The sequence below is a fragment of the Chiloscyllium plagiosum genome, chromosome 35 (genome assembly GCF_004010195.1).
Source record: "Chiloscyllium plagiosum isolate BGI_BamShark_2017 chromosome 35, ASM401019v2, whole genome shotgun sequence".
Lineage (NCBI taxonomy): Eukaryota > Metazoa > Chordata > Chondrichthyes > Orectolobiformes > Hemiscylliidae > Chiloscyllium > Chiloscyllium plagiosum.
This window is the reverse complement of record NC_057744.1, coordinates 958867-976818: the sequence shown is the minus strand read 5'-3', so window position 1 is coordinate 976818 and position 17952 is coordinate 958867. Positions and strand designations below refer to the sequence as shown.

Below are 17952 nucleotides of genomic sequence, written 5' to 3'. Positions count from 1 at the left end.
ACCCATCTCTCTGCCATCTTTGGAGTTACTACTTCCCTATAACTCTGATCTATGACCCCCTCTGCCTCCCGAATGATCCGAAGTTCATCCAACTCCTGCTCCAGTTCCCTAACACGGTCTTGGTGGAGCTGGAGATGGGTGCACTTCCTGCAAGTGTAATCGGCAGGGACGTCGATGGCATCCCTCACCTCATACATGTTGCAGGAGGAACATTGTACTGCCTTCACTGCCATCCCTCTAAAGCTAACTTTTATTTTAAAAAAAACTGGGTCTAAAGGATACAACAAGCAAAATTCAGCACTTACCTACTTACCACAACAGGTGTTATTATTAGGTTAGAGGAGGAGGGCGGGTGGGAGGCACTACCCGTGTAGTGCCTCGGGTTCCTCTCCTTCGCGCTTTTAAAGGGGGAAAAAACCTACCCAGGTAAGCTTACACTAACTGCTTCCGTGTCTCGGCTGCCCCTCTGGTCGTCGTCACTTCCCCCTGGTGCTCCCGCTCTTTCTGTGAAGTTCTGTGAAGAGAGAGAAAAAAAACACCGCTGCCCGCTACCGGTAAGCACTTTTAAAACCAAACATTATGTGTGGACTATTGCACAATCAATGCAGTTAGAAAGACTGATGCATATCCAATTCCACATTTGGAAGGCTCTGTTGAAAAGGGACAAAATAAACCTATATTGTTTAGGCAGAAGTGGGTGCTGCAGATGCTGGAAATCAGAGTCTAGATTAGAGTGGTGCTAGAAAAGCACAGCAGGTCAGGCAGCATCCGAGGAGTAGGAAAATCGATGTTCGGGTAAAAGCACCACTCTAATCTAACCTATATTTCTAAGATGGACTTGCTCAGAAGATATTGGTAGGTACCTTTGTCTGAAAGAGCGAAGATAATTTTGGCTATCGTAGCGCTGAATGGACTGTATCAGTTTAAAATCATGCCATTTGGTATGAAACATGCGCCAGCCACATTTCAGAGACTAACCAATTAAGACATTGCCGGATTACCCAATTATGTCGTATATATAAATGACCTGGTGATTTTTAGTCACATATGGAAGGAACATTTGCGACATTTATCAGACTTGTTCGATCAACTTTGGAAGGCAAGCTTGGTGATAAAGCTGGCTAAAAGCTGATAGGGCAGCACGGTGGCTCAGTGGTTTGCACTGCTGCCTCACAGCACCAGGGACCCGGGGTTTGATTTTCACCTCAGGTGACTGTCTGTGTGGAGTTTGTACATTCTCCCTGTGTTTGCGTGGGTTTCCTCCTGGTGCTCTGGTTTCAAAGAACAAAGAAAATTTACAGCCCAGGAACAGGTCCTTCGGCCCTCCAAGCCTGAGCCGATCCAAATGTACTGTCTAAACTTGTTGGTCAATTCCTAAGCATCTGTATCCCTCTGCTCCCCACCTACTCATGCACCTGTCCAGATGCATCTTAAATGAATCTACCGTGCCTCTAGCACCTCTGCTGGCAACGCATTTCAGCCACCCACCACCCACTGTGTGAAGTACTTGCTGCGTGTATCCCCCTTAAACTTTCCATCTCTCACCTTGAAACCGTGACCTCTCGTTATTGAATCCTTCACCCTGGGAGAAAGCTTACCTCTATCTACCCTGTCTCTACCTTTCATGATTTCATAAACCTCAATCAGGTTCCCCCTCAACCTCCTTTTTTCTAATGGAAATAAACCTAATCTACTCAACCTCTCTTCATAGCTAGCACCTTCCATACCAGGCAACATCCTCGTAAACCTTCTCTTCACCCTCTCCAAAGTGTCCACATCCTTTTGGTAATGTGGCAACCAGAACTGTACACACCCGACATAGGTGTATACCACTGGGCAAGAGTTACAGCTGGGTGAAAGGCAATTACGATGCGATTAGGCAAGATTTGGGAAGCATAGGATGGAGAATGAAACTGCAGGGGATAGACACATTAGAAATGTGGAGCTTATTCAAGGAAAAGCTACTGTGTGTCCTAGATAAGTATGTACCTGTCAGGCAGGGAGGAAGCTGTAGAGCGCGGGAGCCGTGGTTTACGAAGGAAGTGGAATGTCTGGTCAAGAGGAAGAAGGCGGCTTATGTTAGGATGAGATCTGAAGGCTCAGTTAGGGTGCTTGAGGGTTACAAGGTAGCCAGGAAAGACCTAAAGAGAGAGCTCAGAAGAGCCAGGAGGAGACATGAGAAGTTGTTGGCGAATAGGATCAGGGTGAACCCTAAGGCTTTCTATAGGTATTTAAGGAATAAAAGAATGACAAGAGTAAGATTAGGGCCAATCAAGGATTGTAGTGGGAAGTTGTGTGTGGAGTCAGAGGAGATAGGGGAAGCACTAAATGAATATTTTTCGACAGTATTCACTCTAGAAAACGACAACGTTGTCGAGGAGAATACTGAGATACAGGCTACTAGACTAGGTGGGATTGAGATTCACAAGGAGGAGGTATTAGAATCCTGCAGAGTGTGAAAATAGATAAGTCCCCTGGGCCGGATGGGATTTATCCTAGGATCCTCTGGGAAGCCAGGGAGGAGATTGCCGAGCCTTTGGCATTGATCTTTAAACCGTCATTATCTACAGGAATAGTGCCAGAAGACTGGAGTATAGCAAATGTGGTTCCCCTGTTCAAGAAGGGGAGTAGAGACAATCCTGGTAATTATAGACCAATGAGCCTTACTTCAGTTGCTGGTAAAGTGTTGGAAAAGGTTATAAGAGGTAGGATTTATAATCATCTAGAAAAGAATAATTTGATTAGGGATAGTCAGCACAGTTTTGTGAAGGGTACGTCGTGCCTCACAAACCTTATTGAGTTCTTTGAGAAGGTGACCAAACAGGTAGATGAGAGTAAACCGGTTGATGTGGTGTATATGGATTTCAGCAACACGTTCGATAAGGTTCCCCACAGTAGGCTATTGTACAAAATGCGGAGGAATAGGATTGTGGGAGATATCGTAGTTTGGATCAGTAATTGGCTTGCTGAAAGAAGACAGAGGGTGGTGGTTGATGGGAAGTGTTCATCCTGGAGTCCAGTTACCAGTGGTGTACCGCAAGGGTCGGTGTTGGGTCCACTGCTGTTCGTCATTTTTATAATTGACCTGGATGAGGGCATAGAAGGGTGGGTTAGTAAATTTGCAGACGACACTAAGGTCGGTGGAGTTGTGGATAGTGACTAAAGATGTTGTAGGTTACAGAGAGACATAGATAAGCTGGGCTGAGAGGTGGCAAATGGAGTTCAATGCGGACAAGTGTGAGGTGATTCACTTTGGTCGGAGTAACCGGAGCGTAAAGTACTGGGCTAATGGTAAGATTCTTGGTAGTGTAGATGAGCAGAGAGATCTCAGTGTCCAGGTGCACAGATCCTTGAAAGTTGCCACCCAGGTTGACAGAGTTGTTAAGAAGGCACACAATGTTTTAGCTTTTATTATTAGAGGGCTCGAGTTCCGGAACCATGAGGTTATGCTACAGCTGTACAAAGCTCTGGTACGACCACACTTGGAGTATTGTGTACAGTTCTGGTCACTGCATTATAAGAAGGATGTGGAAGCTTTGGAAAGGGTGCAGAGGAGATTTACTAGGATGTTTCCTGGTATGGAGGGAAGCTCTTACTAGGAAAGGCTGAGGGACTTAAGGCTGTTTTCGTTAGAGAGAAGAATGTTGAGAGGTGACTTAATAGAGACATTAAGGTAATCAAAGGGTTAGATAGGGTGGACAGGGAGAGCCTTCTTCCAAGTATGGTGATGGCGAGCGCAAGGGGGCATAGCTTTAAATTGAGGGGTGATAGGTATAAGACAGATGTCAGAGGTAGTTTCTTTACTCAGAGAGTAATAAGGGTATGGAATGCTTTGCCTGCAACGGTAGTAGATTCGCCAACTTTAAGTACATTTAAGTCATCATTGGACAAGCATATGGATGTACATGGAATAGTGTAGGTTAGATGGGCTTCAGATTGGTATGACAAGTCGGCACAACAACGAGGGCCGAAGGGCCTGTACTGCGCTGTAATGTTCTATGTTCAGTATTCCAAATGCGGCCAAACTAACGTCCTGTATAATTTTAACATGACTTGCCAGTTCTTATACTCAACACCCCATCCAATAAAGGCAAGCACACTATATGCCTTCTTGACCACTCTATCCACCCATGCAGCAACCTTCAGGATACCATGGACCTGCACTCCCAGATCTCTCTGCCCATCAACTTTTCCCAAAGCTCTTTCGTTCATTGTATAATTCGCTCGAGAATTAGTCTTGCCTAAATGCATCGCCCCACATTTGTCTGGATTGAAATCCATCTGCCACTTTTCCGCCCAACTCTCCAGTCTATCTATATCCTCCTGTATTCTTTGACAGTCCTTTATGCTTTCTGCTACTCCACCAATCTTCGTGTCATCTGCAAACTTGCTGATCATACCAACAGTGCCCTCTTCCAGATCACTTATGTATATTACAAACAACAGTGGCCCCAACACTGACCCCTGCGGAACACCACTGGTCACCTTTCTCCATTTCGAGAAACTCCCTTCAACTACTACTCTCTGTCTCCTGTTGATCAACCAGTTCTTTATCCACCTAGCTAGAACACCCTGCACACGATGTGACTTCACTTTCTCCATTCGTCTACCATGGGGAACCTTATCGAACGCCTTACTAAAGTCCATGTGTATGACATCAAGAGCCCTTCCTTCATCTATCAACTTGGGGTCACTTCCTCAAAGAACTATCACTGATAAGCCCATTCCTTTCTAAATATAAATAGATCTATCCCTCAGTACCCTCTCCAGCAACTTTCCCACCACCGACATCAGGGTCACTGGTCTGTAGTTACCCGGAATATCCCTACTACCCTTCTTGTACAGGGGAGAAAGTGAGGACTGCAGATGCTGGAGATCAGAGCTGAAAATGTGTTGCTGGAAAAGCGCAGCAGGTCAGGCAGCATCCAAGGAACAGGAGAATCGACGTTTCGGGTGTAAGCCCTTCTTCAGGAAGGGCTGAAGAAGGGCTTACGCCCGAAACGTCGATTCTCCTGTTCCTTGGATGCTGCCTGACCTGCTGCGCTTTTCCAGCAACACATTTTCAGTTCTTGTACAGGGGGACAACTTCCAGTCCTCTGGCACCTCACCTGTATTTAAGGATGCCACAAACATATCTGTCAGGGCCCCAGCTATTTCCTCTCTCGCCTCCCTCAGCAACCTGGGATACATCCCATTTGGTCCTGGGCATTTGTCCACCTTAATAACCCTTAGCCTACCCAACACTTCTTCCGTACTCATGCCAATGTGATCCAAACTAATAAAACTTCTAACTCTAATCTCAAGATTCATGTTCCTCTCCTCAGTGAACACTAATGCAAAGTAATCATTCAGAATCTCACCCATTCTCTCAGGTTCAACACACAGCCTTCCTTAATTATCCTTTAGTGGACCAATCCTTTCTCTAGTTACCAACTTGCTTCTTATATAAGAATAAAATGCTTTCCTCCCACAATCTAAAGATGTGTAGTTCAGGTGAATTGGCCTTGCTAAATTGCCCATAGTGTTAGGTGCATTAGGCAAGGGTAAATATAAAGTAGGGGAATGGGTCTGAGTGGGCTACTCTTCAGAGAGTTGGTGTGGACTTGTTGGGCCGAAGGGCCTGTTTCGATACTGTAGGGAATCTAATCAGAAATGCATTTGCCAAAGCCCAAGTCACCTTCCTGGGCCATGTTACTGAACATGGACAAATGGCCCCATGGGATGCAAAAACAAAGATAATTGGGAGTTACCCATACCATTGACAAAAAGAGCAGTACTAGGGTTCCTGGGATTGAGTGGATTTTATTGAAAATTCGTACCAAATTTTAGCAGTGTGGCTGCTCCACTCACTGAATTGCTAAAGAAAGGCCAGAAGTTTCAGTCAGAAGACACTTAACAACCTGAAAGCTGTGTTAACCACTGCCCCAGTGTTAGCTACACCTAAATACACAAAGCCAGTCAAGGTGGCTATCAATGGAAGTGATGTGGGTGTCGCCGCTGTGCTCTTACGAGAAGACAATGTGAAGATAGAAAGACCTATTGGGTATTTCTCCAGGAAATTGAACATTCATCAACAGAAATATTCGACAGTTGAGAAGAAGACTTTGAGCTTGGGTTGGGGTTACAACATTTCAATATTTATGTTACCAGTAATGTATCTGAGACAATCGTATACACTGATTAGAACCTACTGAAGTTTATAGAGAAATTTAAGGACAAAAATGCCAGACTGTTTAGATGGAGTTTGTGCTTACAGAATTTCAATTTAAAGATTGTGCATGTGGCAGGACAAGAAAGTGTGATTGCTGACGCATTGTCAAGACTTGAATGAGAAACTGAGACGTTCCATGGCTGGAGTAAAACAGAATGCAGTAGCACGTTTGCATGATTACTGTCAGTGTAATATATATTTGTGTTTACAGTACTAACAGTTCAAGATTAAGGGGTTTTAAAATGAAGTAATCTTTGGATATTGATGGCTCTTTTTTTTTAAGGGGGGAGGATGTGACGATGCTGCTCCTTTAACAAGATTATGCTGTCCTTGGCCTTTTTTTCCAGAGACATCATAAAAGCAGCGAATCCAAAATGTCTGGCTTTCGGTGGGTTTTAGGGCCAATTTGATTACAGCTTACAGATACTGCCTCAGGCAAAAGGCTTTAAAGATTTTTTTTAAAATTGTACAATGATAGGAGAGTGGCCAGTTCTCCCAGCTCAGCTTTTCTCTGGGTTGGTTTGGTTTTGGCAGCCTGGCTATTCACTGAAAGCAGGCAGGCAGTTTTGAGGCTGCTGGTCCAAGAAACAGCTACATGGAAGAGGGTGTTCCATGCTGCCATCTCTCTCTCTTCTGCAGGACCCTGTGTTTGATTTTACTTTTTTATGCTAAGGGGTGTTTTAGATGGATTGTCGCAAGTATTTGGAACAGTATCATTAAGCTGGGATAATCTGTCAAATTGGTTAAGTTATTCTGTATTCTTTTCTCATTTGTGTTTCATTCGGTAATCTTGTAAATAAATTCTGTTTTGTTTAAAACTAGGTGGTTGGGCCAAGTGCATCTCTCCTGGAAAATCTATGTTATACCTGCTTAAAAGAATTAGCAAAGTTCGGGTCTGGGTTACTTTCTTGAAATGTTTTGAGGGGTTCTGGCCTGGTCATTTAAAACCCTGCAACTGATTTCCCAACTAGAGTAGATTGTAAATTTACAGAAAACCTACAGAATAGTGTAATTCTGCTTGCATATTGTAAGTAGTCGGTTTGGCACTCAGGCCATGATACTTTGGGAAGGCAAAGATTAAGCTCTCTCCGCTAGTTTTAGAGGAACACCCCACTAGTCCTCCATTTGTTTTCTCTTTAACACTCATCCCCTTTTTCCCTTACCCAGTTATGCTCGCTGTTCTTTCTCCTGTTACCTCAGTTTTATAACTTGCCTTTTTGTTCTGCTCACACAGCTTTCTCTCACCATCTAGTTTGACACTTCTTTCCCATCCCTGAACTTTTTCTGAAGCATCAGAGAGGAAGGAAAAGTTGTTACCCTCAGTCCTCTGACATTGAGTCTCCTGAGCTGGCAATGAAAATAACTTAAAATAAAATGGCACAGTGGCTCAGTGGTTAGCACTACTGCTTCGCAGTGCCAGGGACCTGGGTTCGATTTCAGCCTTGGACGGCTGCGTGGAGTTTGCACATTCTCCCTGTGTCTGTGTGGGTTTCCTCTGGGTGCTCTGGTTTCCTCCCACAGTCCAAAGATGTGTGGGTCAGGTGAATTAGTCATGCTAAATTGCCCATATTGATAGGTGCATTAGTAGGGATTAGGTGAATGGGTCTGGGTGGGTTACTCTTCAGAGAGTTGGTGTGGACTTGTTGGGCCAAAGGGCCTGTTTCTGCACTGTAGGGAATCTAATAATAAAACAAAAAAACTCTGGATGCTGGAGACCTGAAACAAAAACAGAAATTGCTGGAGAAACTCAGCTGATGTGACAGCATCTGTGCAGAGAAAGCAGAGTTCACGTTTTGAGTCCAGTGACCCTTTATCCAAATGAAAGTAACTTGAATGAAGTCAGTTAAAAATCACACAACACCAGGTTATAGTCCAACAGGTTTAATTGGAAGCACACTAGCTTTCGGAGCGACGCTCCACCTGATGAAGGAGCGTCGCTCCGAAAGCTAGTGTGCTTCCAATTAAACCTGTTGAACTATAACCTGGTGTTGTGTGATTTTTAACTTTGTACACCCCAGTCCAACACCGGCATCTCCGAATCATGAATGAAGTCAGTCAGTGTTTTGATGTGCAGTCTTCTGGATCCATTTTCATGACCAAATACCTTACTGAGATGTGGACTGGAAGCTAACATGATTATGATGATGTGAAATATTAACGTTTGTGTAAAACACGGTGCTTGGTAAATATGAAGTTTGTTGACTTAAGACTGCACCTTGGAATGGGAGAAAGGAATGCAAGCTCCTCTAATCCGGAGAGCTCTGCAGATATGAAAAAAACCCCAAAGATTTGGTGACTAGAATTGGAATCTAATCTGCTCAATATTTTGTTGACATTTGAAGCAGGTGGGAACAGGAGAATTCTCTTTTTTGAATGGCAGGCATTGACTGGTGGGGTACTGTGGGGATGGTGCTTGGACACCAGCTATTCTCAATATTACTTATAATTTAGATGAGGGAATTAAATGCAAATTTCTAAATTTGCAGATGATGCAAATTTAGGTGGAAGGGTGAGCTGTAAAGAGGATGCAGACATGCATCTGTGTGATTTGGACAAGTTGGCTGAGTGATCATGCAGTGTACTAGGAGTCAAGAAGGCTGATGGTATGTTGGTATCATCTTCATATTGAGATTATTTGAGTACAGGGGTGGAATATCCTGTTGCAATTATACAAGGCCTTGGTGAGAGCTCATCTGGTTTATGGTGTGCAGTTTTAGCCTCCTTATCTGAGAAGGATATTCCTGCTCTAGAGGAAGTACAGCAATGGTTTACCAGACTGATTTCTGTAATGGCAGGATTGATGTGTGTGGACCGGTTGAATTGGTTAGGATTATATGTGTTGCACTTCAGAAGCATGTGGGGGAATCTCATTATAAATCTAGAAAATTTGAGTAGGACTAGACAGAGTAGATGCAGGAAGGATGTGCCCGATGGCAGATGAGTCCAGAGTCAGGGATCACAGTCCCGAGGATATGAGGTAAACCATTTATGATTGAGATGAGGAGAAATTTCTTCACCCAGAGAGTGGTGACCTTAAGGAATTCGCTGCCACAGAAACCAGTTGAAGCCGAAGCATTATATGACTTCAAGAAGAAGTTGGATATAACACTTGGACTAAAGGGATCAAAAGATATGGGGGAAAGCAGGCGCAGGCTTCTGAGTTGGATGATCAGCCATGATCATAATAAATACAGAATAGGTTCAAATGGCTTAATGGCTAACTCCTGCTCCTATCTTTGTTTCTATGAGACCAATCAGTCACTTAAACCTATTCCACTCTTCATTCAGACCATCCCATATCCATACCTGAATTTTATTTACTCACCTTAACTCCAAGACCTTGGCACCATTTCTGGATGAAAATCCTTCAATCTCTTTATTGAAAATTCACATTGACCCCCTGAAACTACAACCTATTATGGGGGAGAATTAACATGTTAACTCCTTATTAGTTGTGTTTAATTCTGTTCAAGTGGTGGACATTAACTGAAATTTATTTAAATACTCCAAATATAAACTGAGACCAAAACTGTATTTGGTTTAAATGACAAATATTTGGAACATGTCAAAATGTGTAAAGATTGGCAACATTTCTATTATTTGCTCACTAGCTTTCTGAACATACAAATGAACCAAAGAAATAGAAACTGCAGTTACTCCATTCAGCCCCTCATGCCTACTTTGCCATTCAATATGACTATGGCTGCTCAGACTGTGGCCTCAGCTCCACATTCCTGCCTATATCCTGATGATCCCCTTGTTAGTCAAGAATCTATAAACTTGGAATAGACTACCTTTGTGTTAATATGTCCAGACTCTTTGATATGGAAGCTCCACTGACTAGAAACAATTTCTGCAGAGATTCTTGTTCCTCTGAAGCATAGAAGATAGGAGCAGGAAGAGGCCATTTGGCCCTTCGAGCCTGCTCCACCATTCACCATGATCATGGCTGATAATTCAACTCAGTAGCCTAATCCTGCTTTCTCCCCATAATCTTTGATCCCATTTGTCCTAAGTGCTTTATCTGGCCACCTCTTGAATACATTCAATGTTTTGGCATCAACTACCTCCTGTGGTAACGAATTCCACAGGTTCAACACTCCTTGGATAAAGAAATGTCTCCTCATCTCCATCCTAAATGGTCTACCCCAAATCTTCAGACTGTGACCCCTGGTTCTGGACACATCCACCATCGGGAACATCCTCCCAGCATCTATCCTTCCTAGTCCTTTTAGAATTTTATAAGTCTCTATGAGACCCTCCCCCCCCGACCTCATTCGTCTGAGCTCCACCAAAAACAATCTTAACCGAGTCAATTTCTCCTCGTACCTACGTCCTGCCATCCCCAGAGTCAGCCTGGTAAACCTTCACTGCACTCCTTTAAAAGCACAAGCAGCCTTCCTCAGAAAAGGAGACCAAAGCTGTACACAATATTCTAGGTATGGCCTTACCAAGGCCCTGTATAACTGCAACAACACACATCTCTGCTCCTGTACTCAAGATCTCTCACAATGAAGGCCAACGTACCATTTTCCTTCTTTACCATCTGCTGCACCTGCATGCCTACCTTCAACAAGTGGTGCACAAGGACACCCAGGTCCTGCTGTACACTCCCCTCTCCCAATTTACAATCGTTCAGGCAGTAATCTACCTTCTTGTTTTTGCTTCCAAAGTGAATAACCTCACATTTATCCAAATTAAACTGCATCTGTCATTGATGTGCCCACTCACCCAACCTGTCCAGATCATGCTGAAGGATCTCTGTATCATCATCACAGTTTACCCTCCCACCCAATCTGGTATCATCTGCAAATTTTCAGATGTTACATTTTGTTCCCTCGTCCAAATAATTTATATATATTGTGAATAGCTGGAGTCCTAGCATCAATCCCTGTGGCACCCCACTAGTTACTATCTGCTGATTTGAAAAGGACCCATTAATTCCTGTTCTTTATTTCATGTCTGCCAACCAGTTTTTTATTCATCTCAATATACTTCCCCCAATCCCATGTGCTTTAATCTTGCACAATAATCTTTTATGCGGGACTTTGTCAAATGCTTTCTGAAAATCCAAATATGAAAAATTGACTGGATCCCCCTTGTCAACTCTACTCATTATATCTTCATAGAATTCCAACAGATTTGTCAAGTATGACTTCCCCTTTATAAATCCATGCTGACTCTGTATGATTCTGCCACTGCTTTCAAAATGCTCTGCTACAAGATCCTTGATAATGAATTTGAAAATGTTCACCATTATCAATGTTAGGCTTACTGGTCTATATTCACTGTTTTCTCTCTACCTCTCTTCTTGAATATTGGAGTGACCTTTCGATCTGCAAGGACTGGTCCAGAGTCTAAAGAGTCCTGGAAGATGACCAACAATGCATCCACTATTTCTAGAGCCACTTCCTTAAGTACTCTGGGACGTAGATTATCAAGCCCTTGAGATTTATCCACCTTCAATACCATCAATTTTCCCAGCACCATTTCTCTACCACTATTGATCTCCCTCAGTTTTCCCCTCTCACTAAGTCTTGCATTCTCCAACATTTCTGGTATCTGATTTGCATCCTATTCTGTGAAGACAGAACCAAAGTATGGATTCAGTTGCTCAGCCATTTCTTTGTCCCCGATTATACATTCCCCCATTTCTGTCTGTAGCGGAGCCACATTTATGTTCACCAATCTCTTTCTCTTCACATACGTATAGAAACTGTTAGTATCAGTCTTTATGTTCCCTGTAAGCTTACTTTTGTACTGTATTTTCCCCTTCTTAATCAATCCCTTTGTCCTTCTTTGCTAAATTCTAAACTGCTCCCAATTCTCAGACCTCTTATTTTCTTGGTGAAGCAGTATGTTTTTGCCTTGGATCAGATACTGTCTATTGCCCTTACAATTGAGTCCCCTATAACTGTATAAACTGAACTGACTTCATTCTCCTGCTCAAACAAACTGTTCTATCTTTGGAACTGAACTCTGGTTTCAGATTTGAACTTTGAAAATCTTCACAGAACTGACCCCATCCACCTGTTTATATTTTGAAATTCATATTATACAATATAATGTATTGTACACATTTCCCATGCAGCTAAAAGAAAAACCCAATCCTAGTTGACACTAGGAAAGATCTTTGGGCAGCTTCATGGTTTTCTGGTAAGCTTTCCAAAAAAAAAACCCAGAAGGACAAAACTGTCTGAAGATTTCGAGCAGAGTTGCTATTGACGAGAATTAAAGTCAGAAGTCACATGACACCAGGTTATAGTCCAACAGTTTCATTTAAAATTTCGAGCTTTCGGAGCACAGCCCCTTCAAGGACAGAGAGAGCAAAAGATCATACAACTGGTATGAGTGGAGCTTTGAATAATAAGTCTCTGTAGATGATCAAATGTGTCAGATGGTGTGAGTAAAGTGTTAATAGCTGAATAACAAGCAAAGGGATGGCCTATAATCTGATTAAATGCGATAGAAAGATAATTGCAAAAATTTAAAAATAAGGTGGTGCTGGAGACAAACTAAATGACTGGAATAACATGATAGGTTTAAGAGTCACGTGCCAAGGGTGTAACCAAGGACTTAAGTAATCCAAAACCATACAAACTAATTAAGAGAGAGATCATAACAATTTATCAAGATGATGGTGTTGAATCAGGACAGTAGGAAGATTTTACAGATACAGAACAGTGTGGTGGGGTCACATATAGCACAACATGAATCCAAGATCACAGTGGAGGCCAATTTCATGGGTAGGGAACTTAGCTATCAGTTTCTGATGGCAATTCTGCATGTTGTGTATCTCAAAGTCCACTTTGGTGGACATTTACCCGAAGATCGGAGGGTGACAGGAATGTTCCTCCCAGTCAGGGAACACCTCAGTGGTCAAGATCATTCATCCTCCTATCTGCTTGTAACGTTTTGTAATTATTTCTCTGCCTCATTTAATCAGATTATAGGTCATCCCTTCTCTGTTATTCAGCTGTTGTCACTTTACTCACACCATCTAACACTCTTGGTAAGCTGCAGAGACTTATTATTCAACACTCCACTCACACAAGTTGTATGATCTTTTGCTCTCTCTGTCCTTGATATCTCTGTTTATAAATTGTGTCTGTGTGCTCTTCTCTCTCACTTCACCTGACAAAGAAACTATGCTCCAAAAGCTTCTGATTTCAAATAAACCAGCTGGACTATAATCTGGTGTCATGTGACTTCTGCCTTTGTCCACCCCAGTCCAACACTGGCACCTCCACACCATAGCTGCAAGAATTAAAGAACAGGAGGGAGTCACTGCTGACAACAAGGCCAGAGCATGCTTGAAAGATATATCATTCAGGCTGCACCCAGCTGTCATCTCATGTCAGCACCACAAGATACTGCCAGGGATCTGGAAATTAATGTACAGTAATACTAAATTGTTTAGCACGAGATCAGTAAGTGCCATGTCGGTGGAGGGGGGTTGGGGGGGTGGAGGTGGTGGTTTGGGGGCTGAGGTATTTTGTGCACGTGTACATGTATGTGTGCTTGCGCACCCACTTAGCCAGCAGCAAATGAATGGGACCTTCCTCTCTCCTCCCCTTTCTTTCCCACAACCTCTCTATTCTACATTTTTCCACTAATAGGCCTTAGGAGCAGAAGTAAATCATTTAGCCCATCCAATCTCCTGCACTATTCCTTGAGATAATGAATGATAATGAAATAATGTGGTCATTATCAGAGAAATAATCGGTCTTTTTACACAAAACAGGTAGTTGACATATATGAAATAAAAACCTGAAAGCTTTTCTTGCAACCTGGATTGCAATATTGGACAATACTGAACTGTTCCCCAGGTATGATTTTGCAATCACTGTGCATATAATGATTGTAACAAGGTGAGCTAGGTGGACCTCATAGAATATGATTCCCATGATTGGGGCTGTTAATCTGTTCCAATCAAAGAACCTGGACTGACAGATAAAAAAAAGGAATGTCAGGCATCTTTACACTCTGACAGCTGGCTCTGAGGGAGCTGGATCAGTGTCAAGCTCCTTCAACATGTAAACAAAGGGTCACTTGGTGATGGGATACTTATCTCTATAGAGTTATTTCAATGTATATGTGGTAAAATTTGCAAAACATGTTATTGAGGCACTCACCAAGATCTGTGTTATCATTTGCAAAGTTTTATAAGTAACTAATGTATATTTTTATAACAGATTAACAATATTGCACTATTTTGTTAAAGTAAAATGTGTACTTTCCAGTTTGTTTAATATAGTAGTCATAATGCAATCACCTATAGGATGCATGTTAACTAATTATACATTTGAGCTCTGTTGTTGCTGTGTTGTGTATTAATGGGCCATGCTGCATCTATATTGGATGACATTTGTAACTAGATGCCATCAATGGGCATTATCACTTCACTAGGATCTCTGTGATTGCTTTGGTGAATTAATTAGTAAATCATGAATAAGGGAATAACAACATGCAGTATTGACTGGGGAAGAGTTAAGAGGCCCTGAAATTGGAGAATTACAGCCTGAGTTTTTTTTCTGTTTCTGGTCTGCTTCAGTGGGATTGCCCCTACCTTCCCCTTCTTGAACCACCTCATTATTCTCCTGCCTTAAATATTTTGGTCAGACAGCAATTAAATCAATGCAAGAAGAAACTGAACTGAGAAAGGATGGGCCTTTCAAAATAACATAATCTAAAAGAATAATTAGCAAATAAAACTTTAGCTGCTCTCCAATGTTCAGAGGAACAAAATAGTCATTAAGGTCAGTTGTTCAATTTGTGTTTTCCAGCTGCAATTCTAGATGATCCAATGGAGTGCAGTAGAGGTGAAAGACTTGCCATTACTCTTGCGAAAAACCACATCAACCGCATGGTGGAACAATCTGAAAAGGCAAGGCTAGATGTTGACCTGTTTGAGCTACTGCGAGACAGTGAATATGAAACAGCAGAAACTAGTAGGTACCCAAACAAGTCTGTCCCTTGTCTCACTTCAGTAGAAAACATGGTGTTAACAATTTCACGTGGACTGAGTTTGAAATGCACTGACTGATATAAGTTTTAATGCTTTGGCATTTTAAGTCCCAGCTCTCATTTAAGTGCCACCAGCCTACTTTCAACCCACAGCCCATGAGAAAGAAGACAGCGGCAGTCCACGGTGAAAGATTGAGCATTTCTCAGCCAATCGTAGTGCAATTAACATTTATAATATATTAGAAATTTGGATTTTGAAATCAATGGAAAATTGATGTGTGGTTTCAGTTCTATGAAAGTAAATGTTTTTGAAGAGATCAGGAAGTAATTTTGAACTGTGACCCAAAGACATAATTTTGAAAAAAGCATATGACTTACATTACACACAAGATCACATGTGCTGTCAATTGATGAAATGTGTTACGGAACAACGGTGATCTCTTCTGCTAATTAAACCAAACACCCAGAAAAGCTCACCTTGCCTCATGATCTGTTAAAATATGAGTGACAGAGAATTCCCAAATTTCACTATTTAAAGAAAATAATATCAATTTATTTCTTAACTCTAAAAGTGAACATTAAACAACAACTATTCATAACTGTAAGCCCCTCTTTCTCTTAACTGCTTTAACTGCCTCCAACTCTATAACAATACACTGTTTCAATAAACACACTTATTAAAATTACATCCACTTAATTTCAAAACCATACAGTGGCTGTTGTCTGCAGTGTCTGTCTTCTTCTGTCTGAAGATCGCCCTGGGTCATCTTCTTTCTTTTACTGTGAAGATGCTTCATTTGAAAAAGTACCTTTGATAGGGAGTGTTTTTGAATGGCAGTCTTTCCTGATGGCAGTTACTCGCTCGACGGCAGTTGCTCTGTCTGACTTTCAAATTGCCTGCCTTTGTTATCCCCCTAACTTCGGACTGTCTCATTGGTTCAATGCTCATTGTTGGCAAAACAATAAATTCAATATCGATTGGTTTTAGTATCCTGGGGCATAATTTAAATTGATTAGCGAAATTCGAATTGTTGTCAAAATAGCAACCAAATCAGGTATCTATTTCACAGCCAAATATTACGTATTTTCAATTTTCCTGTACACTCTGAGACTGCCAGCTAGTCATATTACAGATGCTTGTAAGCTCTCAGTGCAAAACAGCATTCACTCTCTCTTAAAGGTACAGGACACACCTTCAACTTCATAACAAGTGTTAAAATTAAATTTTCAGAGGGCGAAAACAGACCATGGAACACTAGTGGTTTAAGTACAGTTCAGAATCAGGTTTCACCTCAGAACAGAGCAGAAGAGTTTCAGTTTCTGAAGTCTTCAAGCTGTAAGAGTTGATTTAGAAGTTTGTAAGGGAAGGAGTCATGAGCCTTGGCACAGAGCAGCCCAGGGCAGGGCTACATATACCATCCAGGGAGGTGTTTGGGAAGGGTCCTCTATGGTAAAGGTGAGACACTAGTAGCCGCTTTAGTTTATCTCACCATGCACTTGAGCCAAGTCCAATAGAACAATTTGAGAGTCACTACATTAGTTAACAAGTTGAGAGGGACTGAGAGATGTGGTGCATCCTACTCAGCCAATAATTACTGTTGTTCAGAACTACAGCCATTTTTGTAAGGTAAACCTATCAATTAGGATTGTCCACATGCAACATTGACATTGACATTGTCAATTGGCTACATTTGATGCTGACTATCTGCTCAGCCAATGAGCTTTGATCATTTGTTTTCATTCATGGGATGTGGGTGTCCATCTCTAATTGCCCTTGGTGAGCTGCCATCTTGAACTGCTGCAGTCCATTTCCTGTCGGTAAACCCACAACACCGGTGGGGAGGGAGTTCCAGGACTTTGACCCAATGACAGGGAGAAAGTGAGGACTGCAGATGCTGGAGATCAGAGTCGAGAGTGTAGTGCTGGAAAAGCACAGCAGGTCAGGCAGCATCCGAGGAGCAGGAGAATCGATGTTTTGGGCATAAGCCCTTCCTGATGAAGGGGTTATGCCTGAAACATCCATTTTCCTGCTCCTCGGATGCTGCCTAACATCTTGTGCTCTCAACTGCACTCTCAACTTTGACACAATGACGTTGATGTGGTTCTGTTTGCCGAGCTGGGAATTTGTGTTGCAGATGTTTCGTCCTCTGTCTAGGTGACATCCTTAGTGCTTGGGAGCCTCCTGTGAAGCGCTTCTGTGATGTTTCCTCCGGCATTTATAGTGATTTGTATCTGCCGCTTACGGTTGTCAGTTCCAGCTGTCCGCTGCAGTGGCTGGTATATTGGGTCCAGGTCGATGTGCTTATTGATTGAATCAGTGGATGAGTGCCATGCCTCTAGGAATTCCCTGGCTGTTTTCTCTGTTTGACTTGTCCTATAATAGTAGTGTTGTCCCAGTCGAACTAATGTTGCTTGTCATCTGAGTGTGTGGCTACTAAGGATAGCTGGTCGTGTCATTTCGTGGCTGGTTGGTGTTCATGGATGTGGATCATTACATAGGACAAACAGGAAGACAGCTAGTGTTTTGTGCAGTCCTTGCATGGGATTTTGTACACTACATTGGATTTGCTCATACTGGGTATCGGGTCCTTCATCCTGGTGAGTTGTTGTCTGAGCATGGCTGTTGGTTTATGTGCTGTTATGAGTCCTAGTGGTCGCAGTAGTCTGGCTGTCAGTTCGGAAATGCTCTTGATGTATGGTAGTGTGGCTAGTCCTTTCGGTTGCGGCATGTCCTCGTTCCGTTGTCTTTCCCTTAGGCATCTGTTGATGAAATT

At 42.4% G+C, this 17952-nt stretch overlaps 1 protein-coding gene across 3 annotated transcripts in view; it reads left to right on the top strand.

Moving 5' to 3' along the window:
- The window catches only part of grik4 (glutamate receptor, ionotropic, kainate 4), a 189578-nt gene that overhangs the window by 49058 nt on the left and 122568 nt on the right, over positions 1–17952 (top strand). For all 3 annotated transcript variants that reach the window (XM_043676445.1, XM_043676447.1, XM_043676446.1), the window contains exon 3: positions 14998–15162. In XM_043676445.1, coding sequence (XP_043532380.1) covers positions 14998–15162 — 165 coding nt within the window. The remainder of the gene's footprint in view (positions 1–14997; positions 15163–17952) is intronic.